Source organism: Ostreococcus lucimarinus, chromosome 4 (genome assembly GCF_000092065.1).
Source record: "Ostreococcus lucimarinus CCE9901 chromosome 4, complete sequence".
In the NCBI taxonomy this organism is placed as follows: domain Eukaryota; kingdom Viridiplantae; phylum Chlorophyta; class Mamiellophyceae; order Mamiellales; family Bathycoccaceae; genus Ostreococcus; species Ostreococcus sp. 'lucimarinus'.
In genome coordinates, this window is record NC_009358.1 from 26823 (window position 1) to 49676 (window position 22854).

The 22854-nt window shown below is 63.3% G+C and overlaps 17 protein-coding genes across 17 annotated transcripts; 8 read left to right on the plus strand and 9 right to left on the minus strand.

Moving 5' to 3' along the window:
* Positions 1-345: 345 nt before the first annotated feature.
* Positions 346-1725, minus strand: OSTLU_30944 (predicted protein). The gene has a single exon (XM_001417371.1). The coding sequence runs from the start codon at positions 1714-1716 to the stop codon at positions 379-381; it is 1338 nt and encodes a 445-aa protein (XP_001417408.1). The 5' UTR covers positions 1717-1725; the 3' UTR covers positions 346-378.
* Positions 1726-1837: 112 nt separating this feature from the next.
* Positions 1838-3619, plus strand: OSTLU_30945 (MscS family transporter: small-conductance mechanosensitive ion channel). The gene has a single exon (XM_001417083.1). The coding sequence runs from the start codon at positions 2137-2139 to the stop codon at positions 3556-3558; it is 1422 nt and encodes a 473-aa protein (XP_001417120.1). The 5' UTR covers positions 1838-2136; the 3' UTR covers positions 3559-3619.
* A 138-nt stretch (positions 3620-3757) lies between these two features.
* OSTLU_30946 (predicted protein) lies at positions 3758-5212 on the minus strand (the record flags this gene model as incomplete). Its single annotated transcript, XM_001417372.1, has 1 exon — positions 3758-5212. The coding sequence occupies one exon, from the start codon at positions 5210-5212 to the stop codon at positions 3758-3760; it is 1455 nt and encodes a 484-aa protein (XP_001417409.1).
* Positions 5213-5744: 532 nt separating this feature from the next.
* OSTLU_9699 (predicted protein) lies at positions 5745-5894 on the plus strand (the record flags this gene model as incomplete). The annotated part of the gene is made up of 1 exon (XM_001417084.1): positions 5745-5894. A coding segment is annotated over one exon (150 nt), but the record flags the coding sequence as incomplete, so codon positions are not given.
* A 470-nt stretch (positions 5895-6364) lies between these two features.
* On the minus strand, positions 6365-6793 carry OSTLU_37128 (predicted protein; the record flags this gene model as incomplete). Its single annotated transcript, XM_001417373.1, has 1 exon — positions 6365-6793. The coding sequence occupies one exon, from the start codon at positions 6791-6793 to the stop codon at positions 6365-6367; it is 429 nt and encodes a 142-aa protein (XP_001417410.1).
* A 720-nt stretch (positions 6794-7513) lies between these two features.
* OSTLU_30949 (predicted protein) lies at positions 7514-8395 on the minus strand (the record flags this gene model as incomplete). Its single annotated transcript, XM_001417374.1, has 1 exon — positions 7514-8395. The coding sequence occupies one exon, from the start codon at positions 8393-8395 to the stop codon at positions 7514-7516; it is 882 nt and encodes a 293-aa protein (XP_001417411.1).
* Positions 8396-8613: 218 nt separating this feature from the next.
* Positions 8614-9312, plus strand: OSTLU_30950 (predicted protein; the record flags this gene model as incomplete). Its single annotated transcript, XM_001417085.1, has 1 exon — positions 8614-9312. One exon carries the CDS (start codon positions 8614-8616, stop codon positions 9310-9312), a length of 699 nt encoding a protein of 232 aa, XP_001417122.1.
* Positions 9313-9454: 142 nt separating this feature from the next.
* Positions 9455-10509, plus strand: OSTLU_49484 (predicted protein). The gene has a single exon (XM_001417086.1). The coding sequence runs from the start codon at positions 9515-9517 to the stop codon at positions 10421-10423; it is 909 nt and encodes a 302-aa protein (XP_001417123.1). The 5' UTR covers positions 9455-9514; the 3' UTR covers positions 10424-10509.
* A 55-nt stretch (positions 10510-10564) lies between these two features.
* OSTLU_14867 (predicted protein) lies at positions 10565-10966 on the minus strand (the record flags this gene model as incomplete). The annotated part of the gene is made up of 1 exon (XM_001417375.1): positions 10565-10966. The coding sequence occupies one exon, from the start codon at positions 10964-10966 to the stop codon at positions 10565-10567; it is 402 nt and encodes a 133-aa protein (XP_001417412.1).
* Positions 10967-11176: 210 nt separating this feature from the next.
* On the minus strand, positions 11177-11765 carry OSTLU_30952 (predicted protein; the record flags this gene model as incomplete). Its single annotated transcript, XM_001417376.1, has 2 exons — positions 11177-11302; positions 11589-11765. 2 exons carry the CDS (start codon positions 11763-11765, stop codon positions 11177-11179), a joined length of 303 nt encoding a protein of 100 aa, XP_001417413.1.
* A 269-nt stretch (positions 11766-12034) lies between these two features.
* On the plus strand, positions 12035-13611 carry OSTLU_24341 (predicted protein). Its single transcript, XM_001417087.1, has one exon. It carries the CDS (start codon positions 12091-12093, stop codon positions 13570-13572), a length of 1482 nt encoding a protein of 493 aa, XP_001417124.1. The 5' UTR covers positions 12035-12090; the 3' UTR covers positions 13573-13611.
* A 44-nt stretch (positions 13612-13655) lies between these two features.
* Positions 13656-14348, minus strand: OSTLU_30954 (predicted protein; the record flags this gene model as incomplete). Its single annotated transcript, XM_001417377.1, has 1 exon — positions 13656-14348. One exon carries the CDS (start codon positions 14346-14348, stop codon positions 13656-13658), a length of 693 nt encoding a protein of 230 aa, XP_001417414.1.
* Positions 14349-15109: 761 nt separating this feature from the next.
* OSTLU_92546 (predicted protein) lies at positions 15110-16663 on the plus strand (the record flags this gene model as incomplete). The annotated part of the gene is made up of 1 exon (XM_001417088.1): positions 15110-16663. The coding sequence occupies one exon, from the start codon at positions 15110-15112 to the stop codon at positions 16661-16663; it is 1554 nt and encodes a 517-aa protein (XP_001417125.1).
* A 186-nt stretch (positions 16664-16849) lies between these two features.
* OSTLU_30956 (predicted protein) lies at positions 16850-17029 on the minus strand (the record flags this gene model as incomplete). The annotated part of the gene is made up of 1 exon (XM_001417378.1): positions 16850-17029. One exon carries the CDS (start codon positions 17027-17029, stop codon positions 16850-16852), a length of 180 nt encoding a protein of 59 aa, XP_001417415.1.
* A 653-nt stretch (positions 17030-17682) lies between these two features.
* OSTLU_7719 (predicted protein) lies at positions 17683-17925 on the plus strand (the record flags this gene model as incomplete). The annotated part of the gene is made up of 1 exon (XM_001417089.1): positions 17683-17925. A coding segment is annotated over one exon (243 nt), but the record flags the coding sequence as incomplete, so codon positions are not given.
* A 1321-nt stretch (positions 17926-19246) lies between these two features.
* Positions 19247-21301, plus strand: OSTLU_24342 (predicted protein; the record flags this gene model as incomplete). The annotated part of the gene is made up of 1 exon (XM_001417090.1): positions 19247-21301. The coding sequence occupies one exon, from the start codon at positions 19247-19249 to the stop codon at positions 20915-20917; it is 1671 nt and encodes a 556-aa protein (XP_001417127.1). The 3' UTR covers positions 20918-21301.
* A 35-nt stretch (positions 21302-21336) lies between these two features.
* On the minus strand, positions 21337-22638 carry OSTLU_37009 (predicted protein; the record flags this gene model as incomplete). Its single annotated transcript, XM_001417379.1, has 1 exon — positions 21337-22638. One exon carries the CDS (start codon positions 22636-22638, stop codon positions 21337-21339), a length of 1302 nt encoding a protein of 433 aa, XP_001417416.1.
* Positions 22639-22854: the final 216 nt, after the last annotated feature.

Sequence of the window (22854 nt, forward strand, 5' to 3'; positions counted from 1 at the left end):
CCGAACGTCTCTGCGAGAGGTTCGCGATGACTATCACTCGAGTCATCGTCTGCGGCATCGCGCCTGTCATCGCGCGTGCGCTTACCATCGCTCGTCGACGTCTCACCATCGTCTCGACGTCGCATCGTTCACGACGACGACGAGCGACGAGCGACGAGCGACGAGCGACGAGCGACGAGCGACGAGCGACGAGCGACGAGCCACAAGTTTGAATGAAACGCTTGCGCGTCGACGCCGGTGACGAATCAAAGCGCCGTCGAGCGCCGTCGAGTGACATCGGGATTGGTGGCGACGCGCGCCACGCGTCCAACGCTAGATGAAACTAACTTTCAACGCTAAAACTAAAGGCCTAGGACTCATCGCGAAGCCTACTTAAACTCATCGCGAGGTGAACAAAGGCTGGGACATGACGATCGTGATCGCGCCCGTGATCACGGACCACGCGCACGCGAAGTAGCCGATGTTGGTGAAGAGCGCGGCGGCGACGATGGATATCGGCGACGCGTCGCTGGCGCTCGTCCAACCACACGACCAAGCGCCGATGCCGCAAGAGAGCAACAGCAGCGCGGGTGCGGCGACTTGGAGCAAAACCTTTCCGACGAGATGGTTCGTCACGTCGAGCTTTCTCGAGACGATGAAGTGCTCGCGTTCGGTGAGTCGTTCGCGGTCGGTTCCTTCCTTGACTTCGTACCATGCAATCAATCCGCCGTCCAAGAACGCTTGCGTCAGCGGTTGCATCGACGCGAACATACATAACCCAGCGATGATGAACGATATGCTCTGTGCGTCGCGAGCGCTCTGATCGCTCCATCGCAATGGCTCGGCTAACATCGAGGGCGCGCTGACGACGAGCGTCAGGAGCGGCGCCGCAAAGGTGGTGTGAAGCACAAACCTTCGCCACAGTGGCGTCGAAGACGTCCCCGCGTACGTTGCCGCCCACTCGGGGATATTTGTCGCGGTTAAATAACTCTTCGTCATGCGCACCGCGCTCGAAAGCGTGAGCGCGGCGATCAGAGCGCCGACGACGGCGTGCGCCAACCCCGCGTGCAGCGTCGAAGCGCGCGCCGTCGCGCCGCCGCGCGCCAAGGCCTCGTTCACCGCATCCGCTGACTCCACGTGCCGAAAATCGACGACCGTGGTCGGTAATAAAAACACCGCGAACGTCGACGCCATCCACGCCGCGAATCCGACGCCGCACGCCACTCGCCGCTCGCCGCTCGGCGTCGTCTCTCTATTCGCGTACGCCGCCACGAGCGACGCGCACGCCGTGACGACGCCCGCCGCCGCGAGCACCGGCGTCAGCGCATCGTCTGGCGCGTTCGCGCACGCTCGCAGCGCCCACGCTCCGACGCTCTCGCACGCGACCAAAAAGCCCAAAAAGCAACACGCGTCCGCCTCCGCGAACGACGCCCTCCGTCGCAAGCTCTCGAACGCCAGGTCCACGCTCGCCACCGCCGATCGCGCGAACGCGTCCGCCTCTTTCTTCTCTCGTCGCTCTCGCGCGCGTCGCCGCCGTCGCGACCCACCGTCGTCGTTCGCATCCGCACCGCCGTCTCGCGCGGCGTCGCCGCCGTCGTCGTCGTCGTCGACGCGCGGGACGTAAAAGTATCGCAACGGCTGCGCGCACGCGCGCGTGCACGCGTCGAGCGCGCCGCCGTGCGTGATCGCCGCGCACGCGAACGTCCACGCGATCAGCGTCGACAGCGCCGACCGCATGCGGACGCGACGCGAAGTGCCGACCGACCGACCGACCGACCGACAGACCGACCGCGTTCGTTGGATTGCGCGATACGGTTGTCGTAGGATCGCGTCGTCGGGGCGTCTTCACGACGCGACGCGACGATGCGCGGCGCGATGCGCGCGCGTGGAATCGCGCCCGACGCCGCCGCGCGTCCGACGCCGCGCGCGCGCGTCGGATGTCGACGAACGACGGCGCGATGCGTCGAACGACGCACGCGCGGCGAACGATCGATGACGCTCGTGTGCGTCGGAGACGACGCGCGCGCGCGACGATGCGCGCGCGCGCGAGCGGGCGCGGCGGGAGAAGGGGCGCGGAGCGACGACGGGAGCGAACGCTCGCCGGATGATTTGAAAAAGAAGCTGTCGAAAAAGCTCGAGAGCGTCAAGGCGACGTCGATGGCGAAGTTCTCGGGATCGTCGAGCGATTTCGATGAACACGACGACGATGAGTTGGTCGCGGGGGTGCTGACGAAAAAGGCGACGAAGAATGTGATGTTGCTCGTCGCGCTCGTCGCGGCGGTGGCGTCGGTGACGTACCTCGTGACGATGGTTTCCATGAACGCCGAACGCGGGTTGGCCGACGTGCTGTACACGCTCGTGTTCGACGACGTGTGGGCGAACATCGCGATTACGGTTTTGGTTTTGTACACGGGAGCGATTAAAAAGGCGGTAGAATTCGCGCTGACGACGACGGCGACCTTTGTGCGACCGACGCGCGTGAACATGCTTTGGTGGGTTTCTCTGTTTTGCCTGCGATCCATCAAGCACGTGACCAACATCATCCGAAATACGTTCGTTTGGAGCCTCGGGAACCAGATTTGGTCTTTGATTCCGCTCGGGATCGATTTGATCAAGTTTGACCCCGAAACTACCGCCGATGGTGTCGATCACGTGCACTCGCTCTTGACGACGATGTTCGACGCGAACAACGACGGCGTCGTCACCACGACTGAGGTGCAAATGTGGTTCGTCGCCAAGACTTTGCGGTTGCTGTGGTGCTTCTACTTTCTCGATCTCAGCCGATGGTTTATGTCGTTGAAAGCGGCGCCGACAATACAAGAGATGAGAACTCGAGGATCGAGTTACGACCGCGAAGACTTTTTGTCGCAAGCGCTTCGACACCACTACGCAGGTTTGAGAGGCGATCGAGGCGTGTCCTGGGATTCTCAAGCTCGAAGCGCGCTTATCGACAAAGCGTTAACCGTGGCGACGTATCTTTTGACCTCTTATTGGTGCTTGAGCGCGCTTGGGGTGAACATGACTGGTCTTCTCGCCGTCGGCGGGGTCTCGGGTATCGCCGTCGGTTTCGCGGCGCAAAAACTCGTCAGCAACTGCATCGGCGGTATCTTAATTTTCGTCACTCAGCCTTTCGTCGAAGGCGATCACGTGCAATTCGGAAGCATTGATGGACGCGTCGAAATGGTCGGATGGCACTCCACGCGGATAGCATCCATCGACGATGGATATTCTTACATCGTCCCGAATACAGATGTTCTCGGCTCGGCGTTGAAGAATATTTCGCGACGCGAGTACGTGCCCATCAAGCTTGCGATTCCCTTCCCTGATTACGTCAAGTCCAAGACTTCGATGGAAACGTACGTAGCAGACGTCAAAAAGATTGTATTTGATAAAGTTGACGACTGGAGCGTGCGCTCGCCCGTCGTCAACATGGAATTTGACGGGCTAACGCCAAAGATTCGCATCAAGGCGTTCATCGACGGATCCAAGGAAAAGAACAAAGCGTCTGATCTGGAGGTGCAGTTGATGGGAGCAATCGTCGAGAAAATGCAGCCGTCGAGTAGCGGTAGTGCAGCCTAGAAGAGTCGACCAGGAGACTGTCTCGCCGTGTGTACGGTTGTCGGAGCAGCCATGCGACGGCGGCGTCCGCGTCGCTATATCAGAAGAGTCGCTTTACGTATTCCAAAACTAATATGAAGAATCCTTGTACTAGTCCGCCTCCGTCGTAATACCCCCGAGTACGCCCCGACGCGAGTACGTGCTAAAAGAGCTCGGAGACTTAGAGCTTGCTCGAACCGACGCCGAACACGGCGGCGCGCACTTGCGCCGCCGCGCGCGCGCCCGTCTCCATCGCCCCCTGCAAGCACGGGTTAACCCCAGTGTGCGTCGCTTCACCGGCAAAGAATAAAGTGTCAGATATAGACGCAGCTAATAGCGTCCTCGAATTTCCTGCGTTCACCGTTGGGTGCGTGTACGCGCCCTGCACCAATCGCTCGCGCGACCAGCTGACAATTTTCTTCGTCGTCACGTGTTCTTTGCACGGAACGTTGAAAATCATATCAAGTTGCTCGATCGCTCGGTCAAAAACCACCTTTTCTTCCATTTTGTCAATCTCGTTCGCCAAATCACCGGCGATAAAGAACGTCACCAATCCCACAGTTTGCGCGATTCGCTCCGCTTCCTCGCTCGTCTTCGCCTCTCTCGCTAGGGGTGATTTCGGATACTCTGTGATCCAAAATTCGGGTAAGAAACAGTTTGTACAGACAACGTCAAACATGTCGCTCGGCCAGAGAATTTTGTTGAAACCGATGAAAATCTTCGCCGCGTTTCCCATCGCTATGGCTTCCGCCGCTCGCGTCTTCGCCGCCGGCAGCCTCGGAATAAATTCTACTCGATTCTTCGCGTTTCCTCCGCGAAGGGCGGTAATGGGTAGGCTCACGATGCATTTTCGCGCGGTGATGACATCTTTCCCACCTCGACGCACGACGCGCACGAGTCCAGGTTGTGAGTAATCCACGCGTTCAATCTCCCAGTTCAATCGCACGTCCAAGCCGTCGGCGAGCGCGAGCGCCACCTCTCGCAATGGACGATCCAGCACCAAGTACTTTTCCCCATAAATCCACCCCTTCTTCTCCTCGATGAGTTCGCGCATTCCCAACTTCCCGAGCGACGCGCAAAAGTCATTCGCATAGATATTTTCCGCCAATTTAATCACGCGCTCGGGCGCCGCCACCGTCTTCGTCAACCACTCCAACGCCGTGACGTCTTTATCTCCATCACCCGGCGCCCCTGGGAGATTATCAAACAGCTCGTGCACCAGCTTCACGTCCGCATTCGTCGTTTCCGCCTGTTCAGCGCTCAACAGCGCTTTATCGTCGCCTAAATAGTACCGATCCGGCCACTCCTTCTCCGCGCACGCGAACCCGCAGTGGTCCACGAATCGCTTCAGCACGCTATTTTCATCGCCGTGCAAGAACTCTGGTCCGAGATTCACGTCCCACGGCGCGACATCGCGCGTGACTTTAACCCTTCCGCCCACCTCGCTCGACGCCTCGAGCACGACGCACCGCAGCGCCTCGAAATCGCGCCGTCTCGTCGCCTCGCCGCCGCTCGCCCCCGGACGCGTCGGCGCGTCCGGCGTCGCCATCGCGCAGCACCGCGCGGCGTACAGACCGGCGAACCCGGCGCCGAGGACGACGACGTCGTGTATCGCGCCATCGCTCGCGCCGTCCATCGTCACCGCGCGCCGTCGCGCGTCGCCCTCTGCGGCCCACTCGCGGACGCGTTTCGACGTCGAGTCGAGTCGTCACGTCGTCACACGCGCGCGACGACGTCGGGCGCGCGTCGCGCCTCGATCGCGCGCGCGCGCGATAATGGGCGCGTGCAAGCGCGCGCTCGCGCGCGCGTGCGCCGACGCCGAGCGCGCGTGCGACGCTGCGCTGCGCTGCGCCGGACCGCCGTTGTTCGCGTTCGGCGTGGCGTTGGTGCTCGGCATCGCGCGCGAGACCGTGGACGCGACCGCGCGCGAACTGCGCCGACGCGCGCGAGAACGACTGGCGAACGTCGTGGCGGCGTGCGCGACGGCGTGCGCGGTGAACGCGCTGTTTAATCACGCGATGTGCGCGTGGACAAAGCCGGGGACGCCGAAGGATGAACGCGCGAGACGAGCGATGGAACGGCGAGCGAACGAGACGCGACGCGAGGATGGCGGCGAAACGGGGAATGGATTGCGAGAAGCGATCGAACGCGGGAGATTTTGCGAGACGTGCGATACGGTGAAGCCGGATCTGTGTCATCATTGCTCGGTGTGCAAGCGATGCGTGCTGAAGATGGACCATCACTGTCCGTGGGTGATGAACTGCGTGGGGGCGAGGAATTATAGGTACTTTTTTAACTTTATAGCCTACGCCTGGGTCGGGTGCGCGTTCGCCACGATCGGAGGGGCGTTCGTGCTGTTCGGGGCGAACGAGGTCGGGCCGACGGATGCGGAGACGCTGCGACGGGTGATTTTCGTCACCGTCATGGCGACGGCGGTGCTGTGCGCGCTGGGATTCATGGTGTATTGGCAAGCGTATCTCGCCCTCACGGGGCAGACGACGATCGATTATTATAATTGGATGGATTTGAAGCAGGCGATGAAGGCGCGCGGGCTGACGCCGCCGATGAGACCGCCGTTCGATCAGGGCGCGGCGAAGAACTGGCAAGAGGCGTTCGACGAGCGCGGCAAGTTTTGGTTCCTGACCTGGGCCGCGCCTCGATTTCGCGCGCACTCGGGGTCGGGGGTGTATTACGAAGCCTACGGACCCCGTCAGCTTTAGGTCATAGATAGTCTTGGTTGGTGTATAGTATAACGCAAGCGTGGCAAGGCAAATTTTTTACAAATCGTCTACTTTCGCGTCAGCGTGATGCCGATATTCTCACGCAGTTCCGCTTCGCTGACCTCGTCGTAGTCCGTGGCTTGAATTTCGACCGCAATCCCCGACAATCGCGACTTGAAGAAGTCTTTCGTCGAGGCGTACAGCATTTTATTCTTCAATCGCGCCGAATCGGGATTCCACACGACGAAGACGAGCTTACTGAACTCGCAGTCGTCCGCGTTCACGTACTTATAATCGTAAATCGCGTATCGGCATTCACTCTCCGGTAATGCGGCGATAAAATCGTCGTAATCTCCCGAGACTTCGCCCGTGGCTGCCGTCAACACCGAACCTTCGTTCTCCTCGACTCGAAACGTTGCCCATTGCAAACCGTTCGAGCGCATCTTTACTTTGTTAAACACCGACAAGCAATCTTCAGCCACGGCGACGCCGCTCATGCTCTTCGCCTCCACCGCCGGCGCGCTCTTCGCCGTCGACGCAGCCGCAGGCGGCGCGGGCGGCGGCGCGGGCGGCGGCGCGGGCGGCGCCGCCGGAGCTCGAGGCGCGGGCGGCGCCGCCTTGACGCTCGCATCCTCGCCGCTCGCCGACGCGCGTTCCCCGTCCTGTACCTTTAAAGCTCGCTCCGCGTCCTCAATCTTCGTCATGAACGTCGGTTGCGCCGCCACGCTCGTCTTCACGTTGAACTTTTGCGTCGTCTCTCGCAACACCGTCGCGTCTTCAGCCGCGTCGAATCCCCGTTCCCCATCTCCGCGCAGTGCCTCGTCCAACAACTTTTGCACGTGCGCGGAAACATCCGCGGTACCGTTCTTGATCGCTTCCAGCATCGCTCGTCGCACGCACTCCACGTCGTGCGCGCGCAGAACGCCAGATTGGTTCGCCTGGGCGATCCTGTGGGTGAACAGAAACCATCCTTTCGCGGCGTCGTAATCGCCCTGCGCGATCAAGCCGCGGTCGAGGGCGGCCTTGACTTGTTCCAACGAGTCCATGTTCGCGTCTCGTTCGCGGTCGCGGCGCGCGGTCGCGAACGCGCGACGACGTGTGACGCGCGGATGCGACGTCGTTTGAAAAGACTGTTGGCGTCGGTTGCGCCGAGGACGCGACGCGAAGGACGCGAGCGACGCGAATCGTCATGATAAATACAACGAACGAATGCGAGACTAATACTGCGCGATACCGACGGCGATGAAATCGGCACACGCGTCTTCTAAGTCGTCTAAGACGGCGCGCGCGTCGTCGCGCGCGCCGAAATAGCCGCGGAGGTGCGCGGCGAACTCTAAAGCGACGGATTCGCGCGTCTTCGCCGCTTCTTCGCGACGCTTCGCGGGCGTCGACGGTGCCGCGGGCGTCGTCGAACCCTCGCCCGTCGATGGCGACGCACTCGGTTGTGATTCTAGTTTCATCGCCTTGACGACCGCGGATAATTCCTCGCCCCCCCGCGGCGGCGGCTTGGCGACGAAGTTGTGCAATCGCCGCGCGCACATCAATACGCACTCGTTTTCGTACGCCTCGACGAGTGCGCGCGGGTCCGCGATCGTGCCCACGGCCGCACATCCAGTGCAATCCTCTACTAGCGCTAACAGTGCCGTGGCGTCGATGCGCGTCGCGTCTTGTGCGATTAACTTATCGAAATCGATCGACGCTCGCAGCGCCTCGTTCCCGGCGTCCTCGAGCGCGCGCCACTCCGTCACAAATTTCCGACTCAACTGCGCCTCTTCCGCCGTCAAGTGCGCGCTGAGCGCGCGCATATCTCTCAACAACCCCACTCTCAGCGCTTCGCACCCCTTGACGCATCGCAACACCGCCTCTTTCGCGTCCTCCGCGCCGTTTCGCTTCGCCGACCGCGCCGCGGCCAGCGCCTTCTCGAGCTGTAATCTCAGCGCCGCGCACTCGCGTTGAAACCTCGCCTGCGTCGACGCCAACCGCTCCACGGCGTCGCTGCGATCATCGAGCCACGTCTCGACGATCGCGCTCGTCTTATCCGCCACCGCGATCGCCCGCGCGACGAATTCCATTTGCAACGACCCCGCGTGTCGTCGCATCGCTCGCGCGCATTCGCGCGCCGCGCGCTCCGTCATCCACGTCTCTCGCGCGTCCGCGACGCCCGCGCGCGACGCCGAACGGCGCGCGCGACGACGGCTCCGACGCCGAACGGCGCTGGACGCTGTGGCTCCGCGACGCCGTGTCGAGCGACAACGCGGCGTCGATCGCGTACCTGAGCGCGCTGAAGACGGCGAACGGACGAGGCGCGGTGTCGTGCATGCGCGCGGCGCGGACGCGCGCGACGTTTGAGGCGCTGTGCGAGTGCCTGGCGGCGTGCGCGACGCGCGAGGATAGAGCGACGACGGATTTCGTGGACGAGTACACCGGGTACGACGTCGCGTGTTGGGCGGCGAAACGCGGCGCCGGGGACAGCATTCGCGCGCTGTGTCGAGGCGCGGCGTCGACGTCGGCGTCGGCGTCGACGTCGGCGTCGGCGGCGATGTGCGCCGTCGTCGGCGCCTCGCAAGCGCTCGCGCCGACGCAGCTGAGCAAGGCGAGTCTCGGGAACGGAAGTCGTTCACCGGACGACGCGGACGTGATCACGGAAACGCGCGCGCGATATGAGGACGCGTTGTCCGCGGCGCTATCGCTTCGTCCCGGCGAAATCGATGCGATCGACGCCGTCACGGGTTGGACGCCTCTGACGTTTGCGTCTCGCCGCGCGCCGACGCTCGGCACGACGTTTATGAGCATATTGCTCGAAGCCGGCGCCGACGTCAACGCGCCAGACGCGCGCGGAATGACGCCTCTCATGCACGCAGCGGCCGGCGATTCGCTCGACGCCGCGCGTCTGCTCCGCTCGGCGCGTCGAGCCGACGTCTCGCCTCGCGACCGCGACGGCTTCTCCGCCGCCATGCACGCCGCGTACCGCAATCCATCGAACGTCGCGTTATTAGCCATTCTAGCCGATTCTTAGTCCACGTAGTCCGCCGATTTTCGGGCGATTCGCTCGGTCGTCGAAGAGTCGGTCCGCCGCGCGCGTCCCGGGCGCGGGTCCCGGGCGCGTCCCGGGCGGGTCCCAGGCGTCGTCATCGTCCGATCGCCTCACACCGCGTCGCGTCGACGCGCTCGACGACGCGCGCTCGATCGTTGAACGCGGTCGACGTCACCGCGATTCGATGGCCGCGAGCGCGTCCCGCGCGCTTCGCGCGGCGCCGCGCGCGCCGCGCGCGTCCCGCGCCCGCCGTAACCCTGAACGCGGCGCCGCGTCTCGCGCCGTGGCGACGCGCGCGAGCGTGTCCGAGGCGTTCAAGGCGGTGCTGGACGATGGCAAGCGAGCGTTCATTCCGTTCATCTGCGCGGGCGATCCCGATCTGGAGAGCACGAAGAAGGCGCTGAAGATTTTGGACGACGCGGGCGCGGATGTCATCGAGCTCGGCGTGCCGTACAGCGACCCGTTGGCGGACGGACCGGTGATTCAGGCGGCGGCGACGCGGGCGTTGGAGAACGGGGCGACGTTGAATAAGGTGATCGATTTAGTGCGAGAGATGACGCCGCAGATTAAGGCGCCGATCGTGATGTTTACGTATTACAATCCGATTTATCAACGCGGAGTGGATAAATTTTGCGCCGACATCGCCGCGGCTGGGGCGAAGGGATTGCTCGTGCCGGATATTCCGTTGGAGGAGACGTACGATGTGAGCGAGATCGCGAGTAAGCACGGCATAGAGCTCGTTCTGCTTTCCACGCCCACGACGCCGGTGGAACGGGCGAAGAAGATTGCGCAGGCGACGAAGGGGTTCGTCTACCTCGTCTCCGTCACGGGCGTCACCGGCGTGCAATCGAACGTGGCGACGCGCGTGGAGCAATTGGTGGAGGAGTTGAGAAGCGTGACGGATAAGCCCATCGCGGTCGGGTTCGGGGTGAGCGAGGCAAAGCACGCGAAGCAAATCGTGGATTGGGGCGCCGACGGCGTCATCGTCGGTTCCGCGCTCGTGCGCGCGCTCGGCGAAGCCAAGACGCCCGAGGAAGGTCTCGCCGCGCTCAAGGCCAAGGCTGAGGAAATCCGCGGTGGCGCCACGCTCTGAGAAAGCGTCTTCACGCGGCGCGAGAGCGACGAACGACCTAGGTAGCGGTGGACATTTTAATCTATTAACAACGCTCGAGCGCGCCCGCGAAGCGACCCCGCGAAGCGCGTTCAAAGCTCCGAGCCTCAGACGCGCGTCCGACTAAGAAATCTTCTCCAGATACGCCGCAATCTTTCTGTCGTTCTCCGACAGCGCGCTCGGATCTCGCAACGCCTTGTCCCCGCTCTCCCACCGCAGGTAATCACCAAAATTTTTCTTGTAGTAGTCGTCCAACCGCTCTTGCTTTCGTTCCTCGCGCTTCTCCTCGCTCCGCGCCCGCAGGCGCTCGACGAACTCGGAGTTGGTCTCATTCGCCTCGAGCGCCACGCTCGCGGGCGCGGTCGAGGTGAGCGCGACGACGGTCGCCGCGAGCGCGCCGATCGCGACCCGCGCGGGGTGTCGTCGCTCGCGCGACTCGGCGCTGGACGCCGCGCGACGCCGCGCGGACGCCGACGTCGCGGGATCGACGCGCGCGGCGCGCGGCGCGCGAACGAGCGCGGGCATCGGCGCGCGAATTCGGGCGCTCGAGAATTTCGCGACGGCGCGTGACGCGTTCGAGCGCGGCGCGCGCGCGTCGCGCGACGCCACCAGGGTTTAAAGCGTCTCCGTTCGTCTAGCCTCGGGGGTTAAAAATTGCAACACCGACGACGAGGCGCGCCTCGTCGTCGTTTCGTTTCGCGTAATCTTCGTCGTCATCGTCGCCCTCGTCGTCGTCTACGCGCCCATGTTCAGCGACATCAACTCGGCGAGCGTCTTCGTCTCGCGCAGGCGCGTGAGCTCGCCGCGGTGCGCTCGCTCCGTCTTACGAATCGACACCGCGCCCCAGAGAAACGACGCGATCTGCGCGCGTTTCGACGCATCGTTCACCGTCAGTCGTCGCGAATGATTCGCCCGATTCGCCCGATTCGCCCCTCGTCGTCTCCCGTCGCCCCTCGCGTCGTCTCTTCGTAAACCTCGCTCGATCTCGCGCGCGGGGTCGCGTTCGCGTTCGCGTCACGATTCGCCCCGCCCGTCGCTTTCGTCGTCGCATCGCGCGAATCGCCATTCGTCCTCCCCTTCGCGCGTCTTTCGCGGTCGCGTTTCGATTCGCCCTCGACGCGTCGTTCGTTCGCCTCGCCCCACGCACCAGACACAGCAAAAACACCGTCGGCCCGTACCCCCACTTGCTCTCTCCCGGCGGCGGGTCCACGGCGTACACGACGCCGTCGATGATGAACATCATCAGCGCCCACGCCGTCATGAACCACACGTTCGCGTTGCGTCCGATGAACGTGCTCTTCTCGAGCTCTTCCTTCGTCACCATGACGTGCGATGTCGTCGGCGCGCAGTGCCGGGTCGACGGCGGTCGACCTTTCGCGGCGGTCGGGGGTGAGGTGCGCGATCCGGGACGGGGATTTTTATGAAAACGACAGCCCGATCGGTGTTTTGAGAACACCGTCGATCGCGACGCCGTCGATCGCGCGACGCCGTCGATCGCGATCGCGTCGATCGAGATCGCGCGATCGCGATCGATCGCGCGTCGACGCCGGCGTCGACGTCCATCCACGCGGCCGCCCATCCATTCGTCGGCGCGACGATTCGACGAGCGCGCGTCGCACACGTCGACGACGACGTCGACGACGACGGCGATGCCGACGGCGACGACGACGACGGCGTCGGCGACGGACGGGACGGCGGCGAAACGACGCGAGGGGGCGAAGACGACGAAGAAGACGACGGGGAAGGCGACGACGACGGGGCAGGCGACGACGGCGCGTCGCGACGACGACGCGACGACGACGGCGACGACGACGACGGCGACGGCGACGGCGACGACGACGAAGAAGAAGACGCGAAACGGCGCGAAGAGGGACGGTGGCGTCGGTGGGGACGCGGTGAAGACGGATTGGGCGAACGACGCGATGGGCGACGATCCGCGCGTCGAGGCGAAGGCGAAGGCGAACGCGCCGGCGAAGAACGGGAAGAAGACGCGCGGGAAGACGACGGCGACGGCGGCGACGACGACGCCGAAGAAGAAGGAGGCGAACGGGACGACGACGACGACGACGACGACGGGGATGGTGAAGAAGGCGCGAACGCCGCGAGCGGAGCGAGGGGCGCCTCGCGCGGCGGCGCCGGCGGCGAAATCGGCGACGCCGACGCGCGCGCCCGCGGTGGGACCGCCGATGACGATCACGCGGGGGGAGAGCGTGCAGAAGTGGTCGAACTCGACCACGCGCGCGGCTTTGCGCGTGGAGGCGTCGATTCGGGATTGGATTCGCGCCGACGGCGGGCGCGAGCTCGCGCGCGAGCTGCAAGAGGCGCTCTCCTGCGGCGACGGTCACGTGACGATGCAGGTGTGCGAAGAAAGCGGGTCAGGCGCGCTTTTCGTGGGCTTACACTGCGGCGAAGCAAAGTTTGCGCACGCCCTGCAACGCGTGCACGCTCTGGTGGAAGTGAAGCTCGACGACTGCGTGCGCATTCGTCGACGCACGGGCGTGGCGGATATGCTGGAAAACGAACGAATGAAAATCCAGGCGGAAATCGACGCCGGACTTCGTTGCGAATTCACGCTCGGGTACAAGGCGATGCAAGACTTGCTGCTCGACGGCGGCGATAAGCTGAATCAAGTCAAGGAGGTGTGCGACGTCGAGCGCGTCGTCGTCGATCCTCGAAAGCGCACGATTCGCATCGTCGGCGCGGACGCCGCCGAAGTGTCTCGAGCGAGAGACATGCTCGAAGTCGCGTACGAAAGCATCGAAGACGTGCCAGAGTTGGCGTTGCGCATGATCATCGGTAAAGGTGGCGCCAAAGTGAACGACATTCAGCAGCGTACCGGAGCAAACATCAAGGTGGACTGGGACAAAAGCGCCGTCTTCATTCGCGGACCGCCGTCGGCGGTCAAGTCGGCGATGATTCTCGTCAAGTCGTGCATCAAGACGTACGAAGTGGAACATGTCGAAGTGACGTACGACCAACTCGACGAAGTTCGCGGCGAGCTCGCGCGTTTGGACATGGAATGGGGCGGAAGCCCGGTGCACTACGTCCAAGGCGGTCGCGGCGGCGGTCGCGGCGGCGGTCGCGGCGGCGGTCGCGGTCGTCGAAACGATCGTTCCTCCACGGCGGCGTAACAAATATCATTGTGTTACCCTAAACCCTAAATATCCGGTTATTGTGTAATCTATGCCTTATTAATGCCCGCTAAAGTCTAAATCTAAGCCAGAATCGTCGCCCCGACACCCTTGCGAAGCCGCAAAGCCGCGCGCCTCTTGCGCTTATAGTCTTCCCGCCACGCGTCTCTCTCTTCGTGCCATCGCTCCAACATCTCCTTTTCCTCGGGCGCCTTCCACGCGCGCGCGATGGCATCGATACCTGAACTTTCATCGATCCCCAAAACCGCCGCCGCGCTCACCTTTTCGCGCACATCGCGAACGACTTTCCGACGTTTTTTCCGTCTCGCCGGCGCTTCGTTCGCGGCGTCGCGCTTCGTGACCCCATCTCGGTCCCGCGCGCCATCGCCGCGCCGCGCGGTCTCGTCTCCCTCCCTCATCATCGTCGTCGTCGTCGTCGTCATCCGTGCGCCATCTTCTCCCTTCCGCGCATCCGAACCGCCGAACAACGACCACGTCGCCGTCTCCGGCTCGAACCCGCGCGCGAAGTCAAACCCGTCCGCCGTCGTCACGTGTTTGTCGCTTCGCGCGTACGACGCGCGAATCGCGTCGACGTCCACATCGCTCGCGGCGTCATCGCTCGCGTCCGCGTCGCCGTCCGCGTCTCGATCGCGCGTCCGAACGAGCGCCTTCACGTCGCCGCCGCCGACGAAGTGTTTTCCAATGTCCACCGCGCGCAGCGGTTTGCTCGTCCTCGCGGGCGCCTTGGACGCGCGCGCGGATTTCGGGGCGCGCATGACGCGCGCGCGTCGCTCGCGCGCGCGCGCCGGTCGCCGTCGCGTCGCGTCGCGTCGCTTCGCGTCGCGCGGTTCGGAGTGACGCGGTCGGGCCGCGACGGCGTCACTCGGCGACGCGCGAGCGACGCGCGAAAATGTCCGAGGCGTCGATCGCGCGCGCGTTTCTCGAGGCGAGCGACGCCGCGGCGGCGCTCGCGGCGCGCGCGCGACGGCGCGTGGACGCGCCCGCGGGCGGCGCGAGCGACGGTTCGCCCGGCTCGGTCAGCGCGTCGATGGACGCCGAGGTAGACGCGTACGTCGCGCGAGTCAAGGCGCACGCGAAACTCAAGGCGTGCGTGGACGCGATGACGCACGCGCAGCGGTGGGAAGACGCGAACGAGGCGTTGAAGGCGCTGGAGATTGATTTGGCGAGGCGAATTGAATCGACTTTTAAAGCGTTGGCGCGGGGGACGCGAGAGCTCGAGGACGCGCTCGTGGACGCCAAGGCGACGCCGGACGTGTTCATTGATTTCACGCCGCGCGGTACGGTCGAGCGCGGTCGACGCGGGCGGGAGATTTGGAACGAAAATATTCTCGCGGCGACGCGAGAGCCGCGAGACGAAAATAGCGACGAAGCGATGGAGGCGTCGAGCGACGACGCGATCGAGGCCTTCGGAGGCGATGAAAACGACGGCATGGAACGTAAACTCACAGATGATGAAGCTGTGGAGCATGAACCGTCGCCTAGGTTGGGTCGTCGGCTCTCGGCCGAGGACGCCGCGATGCGAATCCAAGCCGTTTTTCGTGGGTTCCGCTCTCGTTCCAGGACAAACATCGAAGCCAGGCGTGAACTCGAGCATCTCGGGATGATTGCGAGCGCGAAGCACTCACAAAGAAAGTTCAACGATTTTAGCGAGTTAAAGCGGCGGAACGAGTTGCGTTCACGCAGCGCAAAGCAGCTCGCGGATCTCGAGGCAAACATTCGGCGGGATTTGCTCTCTTCGCGACGCGAGAGCATCAAAGACGAAATTAAAGCGGTGCGAGAGGCGCAAGCGCTCGATATCATTATCACAGACGATAACGCGCATGCCACAGCGATCACCTCGAACGACGAGGACGTCCCCACGCGATTGTGTCGCGCGGTGGAAAAGTATCGTCGGCGCTGGGCCGATTGCTCGCAGGTGAGTTTGAACGCCTTCGACATCGATCACGTGCGATCGAGTGTGTTGCAGGAAGTCACGAATGCGCTGAGAGCTGAAATCGAGGACGAAGCTCGCGCGCTGGAGGCGCAAAATAAAAAGACGAAAGTTGGAAAGAAGAAGAAGGGTTCGGCTGAGGCGCCTGGCGCGAAAAAGTCATCCTCGACGAAGAGTAAAGCGGCGCCGTCGAAGAAATCCAAAGGCGCAATCAAGCAACAAAGACAGCGAGGGATGGAAACGATCGATCCTGATCTCTTAAAAACATTCGCGAGATTGCAGATGGTCGAGCCGACGCCACTCGATGGCCGTCTTGATGACTATCTCGGCACCGGCGGCGAACGGCGTAAAGGACACGAAGATTCCACAATGCTCGAGGTCGCTCAGCTTCGCCATGTTCTCGCGGTGTCGGTGGCGATTCCACTCACATCGCAACGTGTGCATGAGCTCGCGCCGCACATGAAGTGCGTGCTCTTGGAGGGATTAGCGGCGAGCGGCAAGTCGTACCTCGCGCGTCTGTGCGCCGCCGAATCCGGATGCGCGCTGTTCAATCTCTCGCCCGATCGACTCGCCCGCGCCGAGGCGAGCGGAGAAAACCCCAAATCACTGATGAAATACGTCTTCCAAGCCGCGAAGACGATCGCCCCGAGCGTGATTTTCATTCGAGATGTCGACGCGTACTTTCCCGAGAAGAGCAAAAAAACGAAAGCAACCGACGCGGAGTGCGCTCGCAAGCTTCGAAAAGACTTGATGAAGGAAATCAAAGCGCTGAAACCAGGCTCGCGCGTCACTGTCGTATGTACGCGAACGATCGCGAACGACGTGGCATCGTCGAGCGACCCAAAAGGTTTCGAAAAGATGTTCAATCTTCGCCTCGAGGCGCCGCCGCCGGATTACGGCGGTCGTCGGCGAATCCTGGCCAAAGCCTTGGAGGCGATATCGGTCGATCCGGTCGATCCAACGCGTCGACGCACGGGCGACGACGCGAGCGCCACGCTTGCGTGCTACGCCACCGCGGGCATGACCACCGGCGCGCTCTTCGCGCTCGTTCAAAACGCCCGCGACGACGTGAGATCTTCCCGAGATCCTTGGCGAGCGCTCCTTCGCCGCGTCGAATCCGACGCCGCGTCGAAACATTGACAAGTAATGTAGGTAATATTGAACAAGCGAGCAATTTCAAGGGTAATGTAATCTAATGTAACGTAACTAAAGTTCCGCCCCCTCGCGGCGATAAAATGTCTAAATTTTTGGCTTCGCGGCGTCGTCCGCGTCGCGCGTAATCGCGCCGCCGGAACGCCGCCTTCGCCGTCGACGCGCCGTCGCTCCTCACACCCACGGCTGATCGCGATCCTCCAATAACTCTTCAATCACCACCGACGCGATCGTCGCCACGCACGCCACGCCCAGCGCCGTCCCCACGCTCTGTCCTCGCCAGTGAAAGAACCCCGCGCACAGCACCGCGCCCGTCCCGCTCGACAACCAATCGTACGACGCCATCTTCCGCATCGTCGCGTTCGCATCGAACGCCTTCGCCCCGTCGCTCCCGCGCGCGTTCGCATCGAGCGTCTTCGCTCGATCTTCGCCCTCGCGCGCGTCCCTCTCGCCCGCGCGCGCGTCGTCATCGCGTCGCCGCGCCGAGATACGCATCGTCCCCGCGCGACGCGATCGCGTCGTCGCGCGCGCCGACGCGACCGCGCGCGGCGCGCGCACCGCGCGCGCGGGCGTCGACAACATCATTCGAGCGCTCGTTCGGCGCGCGCGTCGTTCGGCGGCTCGCGCGCGCGTTCGGCGTCGCGAAGTGCGCGCGCGATTCGTAACCGTCCGTCCCGAGGTGACTTTTTCGTCGCGACGTCCGGGGAACGAATCGAAACGCGCGCCGCACACGCGCGCGATCGCGCGATTGCGCGCGTCGCGAGCGGGCGTCGATGACGAAAAATGCGACGCGCCCGGCGACGACGCGATCGCGCGACGTGACGCGTCGCGCGACGCGCGCGCGGCGCGCGATGATGACGGTCGCGATGACGGTCGCGGTGGCGGTGATGACGCGCGGCGCGCGCGGGGACGGCGACGAGGGCGCGAAGAGGGGCGCGATAGAGATGCGAGCGGATGATTTAGAAGACTACCTCGCGCGGGCGCCGATCGAGGTGACGATCGCGACGAAGTTTTACGCGCCTTGGTGCGGGCACTGCAAGACGCTGGCGCCGCTGTGGGACGACTTCGCCCGACGCGGGGCGAACGAAAACATCATCGCGCTGTCCGTCGACGCCAGTGGGGCGAACGCGAAGGCACTGAACGCGAAGTTCAACGTTCAGGGGTTCCCGACGCTGTTTTTCTTCAAGGGCGGCGCGGCGTACGAGTACTCGGGCAAGCGCGCCGTCGACGACCTCGTCGACTTCGCGCGCTCGCCCTCCAAATTCGCCCTCGGTCGCGCCTACGCCGTCGACGACGCCACCAACGCCTTGGTTTTCGCCAAACCACCGTTCCGCGTGCTCCTCCGCGACGTCTCTCGCGGCATCGCTCGCGATTACGCCCGCGTCGTCGGCAAACATCCCCAGCTCCTCGTCGCCGTCTTCGTCCTCGGCGTCTGGCTCGGCGCGTGCGCCGTCGGCGCCGCTTTCTTCTTCACCGGCGACTACGCCGCCGCGAAGCAATGGCGCGAGTTCATCGCTCGCAACGCCGACGCCATTCGCGCCGCGAACGCCGCCGCCGCCGCCGACGACGCCTCCAAAGGCAAAAAAACCAACTAGTCAGCAGTGCAATCCAATCGCCCCGGGCGAAAATATCTGTTTCGCGCCGGACGTATCTTTTTCCCGGGCGCGGAACGGCGCCGTGAAACCTCTGATGGCGTTCGCGCGCGCTCGAATATGCGACTATGACCCCCCGATCGCGATAAATGCGCGCCCGCGTAAGCGCGCCTCCGTCGCCCGCGCCCGCGCGGTTGGTCGCGCGCGGCCGCGTCGACGCGAGCCCGCGACGCGCGCGACGCGACGTCCGCATCGGCGCGAGCGCACGTCCGCGCGACGCCGCGCGAATCGACGCGCGCCGTCGCGTCGGACCGCGCGGCGTCGCGACCGCGCGCGCACTCTTCGGCGCCACCGCGGCATCGGTTGAAAACAATTCGCGATACGGCGCGACGACGATCGGCGTCGAATTGCGAGGTGCGCGAGATGCGAAAGCGCGCGCGCGCGACGACGATCGATGCGACGATATTTATGCGCGCGAACGCGCGGTCGACGGCGCGCGAACGCGCGATGGGACGATGCGCGGCGCGATCGAATGGGACGGCTCCGGCGCCGCGGATGCGAGCCGGAGGTGACGCGCGATCGCTCGAGGCGGTGCGACGACGGCGCGCGACCGCGGGCGCGGGGCGCCGAGGGCGGCGATGGGGGAGGGAATATGCGGGGAACGGCGCGGCGCGCGGGGGGGGGGCGCGCGGACGCTGAGACGCGCGCGGACGGCGGCGGGACGCGCGCGCGCGGGACGCGCGGGAGATATCGCGCGCGCGCGACGCGCGGGACGGGGTCCGGAGAGAGCGGGCGTCGCGCGCCGACGCGGTGCGCGGTGATGGATGGTCGATGAGTGCGCTCGCGCGCGCGTCGTGCGTCGCGGGCGGCGATGGCGCGAAGAACGAGGCGAAGAGAGACTGACGAAGGCGCGACGCGGACAGGGTGGCTCGCCGCAGAAGCGAAGTTCGCGGAATTCCGACGGTGAGACGCGCGTGCGATGTCGTTGAGTACGTCTCCCGTGCTCGCGGCCGCGGCCTCGAACGATCTCGCCCAGGTGCGATGGTTGCTCGAGCGGGAAAACGTGCCGGTTGATTTCATGGGCGACTGGTACGCCGAGCCGCGAAACGGCGGGAAAGGCTTGGAGCGACAGCGGCGAACGCCGTGCATGGTGGCTGCCTCGCACGGGTCGCTGGAGGTTTTGTTGTATGTGTTACAGATGGGCGCTGACCCGAATATGCGGAGCGAGGACGATGAGCGGTGCACGGCGATGCACTGCGCAGCGGCGGGGGGGGCGGCGTTGAGCACCGACGCCATCAAGACGCTGCTGTTGTTCGGGGCGGATAGGAACGCGCGAGACACGTATGGGCGCGTTCCCGCGGATTGTCTCCCCGGAACGACGAGCGAGGCGAATTTTAATGGTTCAGACGCAGGTGGTTCGAGCTCGGGCGGGAGCGCGAGCACGGGAGGGAACGGGCGAGGGCACGGCGGTCCTGGTTCGGGCGCCGCGGTGAACTCGCAGGGGGTGGTTTTGCAAGATCCGGACGACGACACGCTGATGAGCGACGAATTCAGAATGTACGAATTTAAGATTCGAAGGTGCTCGCGGACGAGGGCGCACGATTGGACGGAGTGTCCGTACACGCATCCGGGCGAGAAGGCGCGCCGACGCGATCCGAGGAGGTTCAACTACTGCGGCACGGCGTGTCCGGAATTCCGCAAAGGCTCGTGCCCGCAAGGCGACGTCTGCGAATACGCGCACGGCGTCTTCGAGTGCTGGCTGCACCCATCGAGATATCGCACGCAATTATGCAAGGATGGCGCGGCGTGCGATCGTCGCGCGTGCTTCTTCGCGCACCACACGTCGCAGCTTCGAGTACCGACGGATGCGTACGGGAACCCGACTGGCAACCTGTCGCCGAACACGCCGTCGCCCACAGGGAGTGGGTCGCCGCAGAATGGCTCGCCGAGACAATCGAGCGCATCGCTCGATTGGTCCATGGCGCGCAATAGCGAGAGCGATAGCACGCATAACATGGCTGCGGCGATGCTCAAGGGCAACGCGATGATGGGCGCCGGCGCCGGCGCGTTCGCCGCCAACGGCGCCGTTCCGGGCATGTCGTTCCCACCACTTCCTCGTGTGGACTCCATGTTGCTTCAGTCACAGTACGGACAACAACAGTCGCAGCAACAGCACGGACAATCGCCGACGATGCCGCAACAGCAGCTCCACCAGCAACAGATGATGGCCAACTACGTGTCGTCAATGTCGGGGATGTCGGGCGTCACCGGCGATCTTCAGGGTGCGATGCAGGGCGCATTCCCGCTCGGTTACAGCTCGATGATGCAAGGAAATGGAATGTTCAATCAAGCGGATCCATCTTTACAGGCGCATCAGATGTTACCGCAGCAGCAGACTTCCGCGGCGTACATGGCGGGCGGAAACGTTGGTGGTGTGGGCGCGGGATTAAAGTCGGTCCAAAGTCAGAGCAGTGGAAGCGGAGGATCCACGATCTCGGAACAACAAGGATTGTACGCGGGCGCCAAACTATTTACTTTACCACCGAACGGTGTGCGGCAGGCACACATGCGTCGCAACTCTTCCTCGTTTCAGCACCTTGGTATGATCGAAGGCGTGTTGGACGGGACGGATGGAGAGCTTCGCCAATAATCAAGCAAATCAATAATTCAAAGAGCAAAGACGCGCGTCTTACAGCTCTAGCACGCAGATTAAGTGTATTCTAGCCAAATTGCGTCGGTTTGAACGAAACAGTTCTCACCGAACAGGTTTATCCTTGAAATCGGCCGGCGGTCTCCGGTAATTATTATTCCAAGCAGCCGGATCAAGCCACTGAAGTATTCTCAATGTGAGCTGGGTACACCATTTGTACTCTCGCACGACAACGGCCGACTTCATGATAAACCTCCTGTACTCTTTTATCCGCAGGATATTCGCATTTACAATCACACATACGCACCGCACCGCACATATTCTCTTCGTTAACATTTCATCTTCTTCACATCCATCATGTAATTGATATCGGAACGAATTGATTGATCAGTATTTCATTTTATTTTACATCGACGCGATCAAGTTTTCGAAAACGTAGGTTGACCGATCGCGAAGCGCAGGCGTTCGAACATTCGCCCTTCGGGATCGACGGTGCGAGCGGCGCTAATCACCGGCGGAATGGGTAGGTACACGTAGTGGCCGGAGCACATACCCACGGTCACCGCACTCAAACCCGCAAAAGCGGCGTGCACGGCATTCTGCCCTAAAATAGAACAGTAAACGGCATCCGATGCATTCGTTCGGCACGCGCGAACCATGTACGTGGGATCGATGTACTTGATGTCGCATTCGGGTTTCGCGTCCTTGAGCTTTTGCTGCAAGTACTTGGCGAAATTTTGTAAGATTGGATTGCCACTCGCGTCTGTCTCACCAATCATGCCGAGCTGCTCTTGCCCGGCGCCTTCGGCGACGACGACGACGGCGTGGTTTTGGCGTTCGACGACACGCTTGATGTGCGCCAACACGCCTCCGTCACCTTCTAGCGGGCAATCGATCTCGGGGATAAGACATACGTCTGTGTTCCCAGAAGCTAATGCCGCGTGCATCGCGATGAAACCCGACTGACGACCCATGAGTCGAACCAATCCGACGCCGTTGTCCGCGCTTCGCGCTTCGATGTTCGCCGACCGAATCGCCTTGACGGCTTCGTCGACGGCGGTTTGGAAACCAAAAGTTCTGTCGAGGAGCAAAATATCGTTGTCGATCGTCTTCGGCACTCCGATCACGCTCGTCGTCAAACCCTTCTCGCGACAGAGCTTATCGATGGCTAACGCCCCCGCGTGCGAGCCGTTCCCGCCGATGACAAACAAAAAATCGATACCCATGTCTTCGATTTTTTGCACGATGGCCGGCATATCTGCCCCGCCTCGACTCGATCCTAGCATGCTCCCACCCGTGATTTGAATGTCTTCCACCATTTCGCTCGTGAGCTTCATGGGCGCCTCCAACGGATTCGCGTCCGCGGCTTCGTCGCCGAAGAAGCCTCGAAAGCCGTACTTGATGCCCAAAATCTCTTCGCATCCGTAATCCTCCAACGTCGTCGTGATGCTACGTATGACGTCGTTCAAGCCTGGGCAGAGCCCACCGCACGTCACGATCGCCGCTTTCACGCGTTTCGGGTCGTAATATATCTCCTCTCGCGCCCCCGCTCGAACCGCGCGTTCGTCGCTAAACGCCGTGTCCTCGCCTCCCACGTAACTCGTCCTCAGCGGGTTCAGCGACACGCTGTCGCGGTTATCGATGAATCTCTGGCCTAAACCAAACTCCCAAAGCGATCCACCCTCGGCGAACGGGCTCGGACGCTTCTCCAGGCCGTACATCTCACCGACGTGGGTCGGAACGAAATCGCTCATCACCGCGGGCGAAAACAGCGTCTTCGGGTCGTAATCCGGGCGCGGCGTGGCGCGCGGCGGTCGCGGGACTCGGCGACGGGCGACGCGCGCGCATCGCGGCGACGCGATGGCGCGCGCGGTGGGAACGGCGCGAACCCGCGCGGGCATGCGAAGCGCGCGCTGCTCAGAGTGAAGACGCCGTCG

Excerpts from the sequence above, each read along its gene's own strand:
- OSTLU_30944 (XM_001417371.1), bottom strand. The coding sequence starts at position 1,716 with ATGCGGTCGGCGCTGTCGACGCTGATCGCGTGGACGTTCGCGTGCGCG.
- OSTLU_30945 (XM_001417083.1), top strand. The coding sequence starts at position 2,137 with ATGGCGAAGTTCTCGGGATCGTCGAGCGATTTCGATGAACACGACGAC.
- OSTLU_49484 (XM_001417086.1), top strand. The coding sequence starts at position 9,515 with ATGGCCGCGAGCGCGTCCCGCGCGCTTCGCGCGGCGCCGCGCGCGCCG.
- OSTLU_24341 (XM_001417087.1), top strand. The coding sequence starts at position 12,091 with ATGCCGACGGCGACGACGACGACGGCGTCGGCGACGGACGGGACGGCG.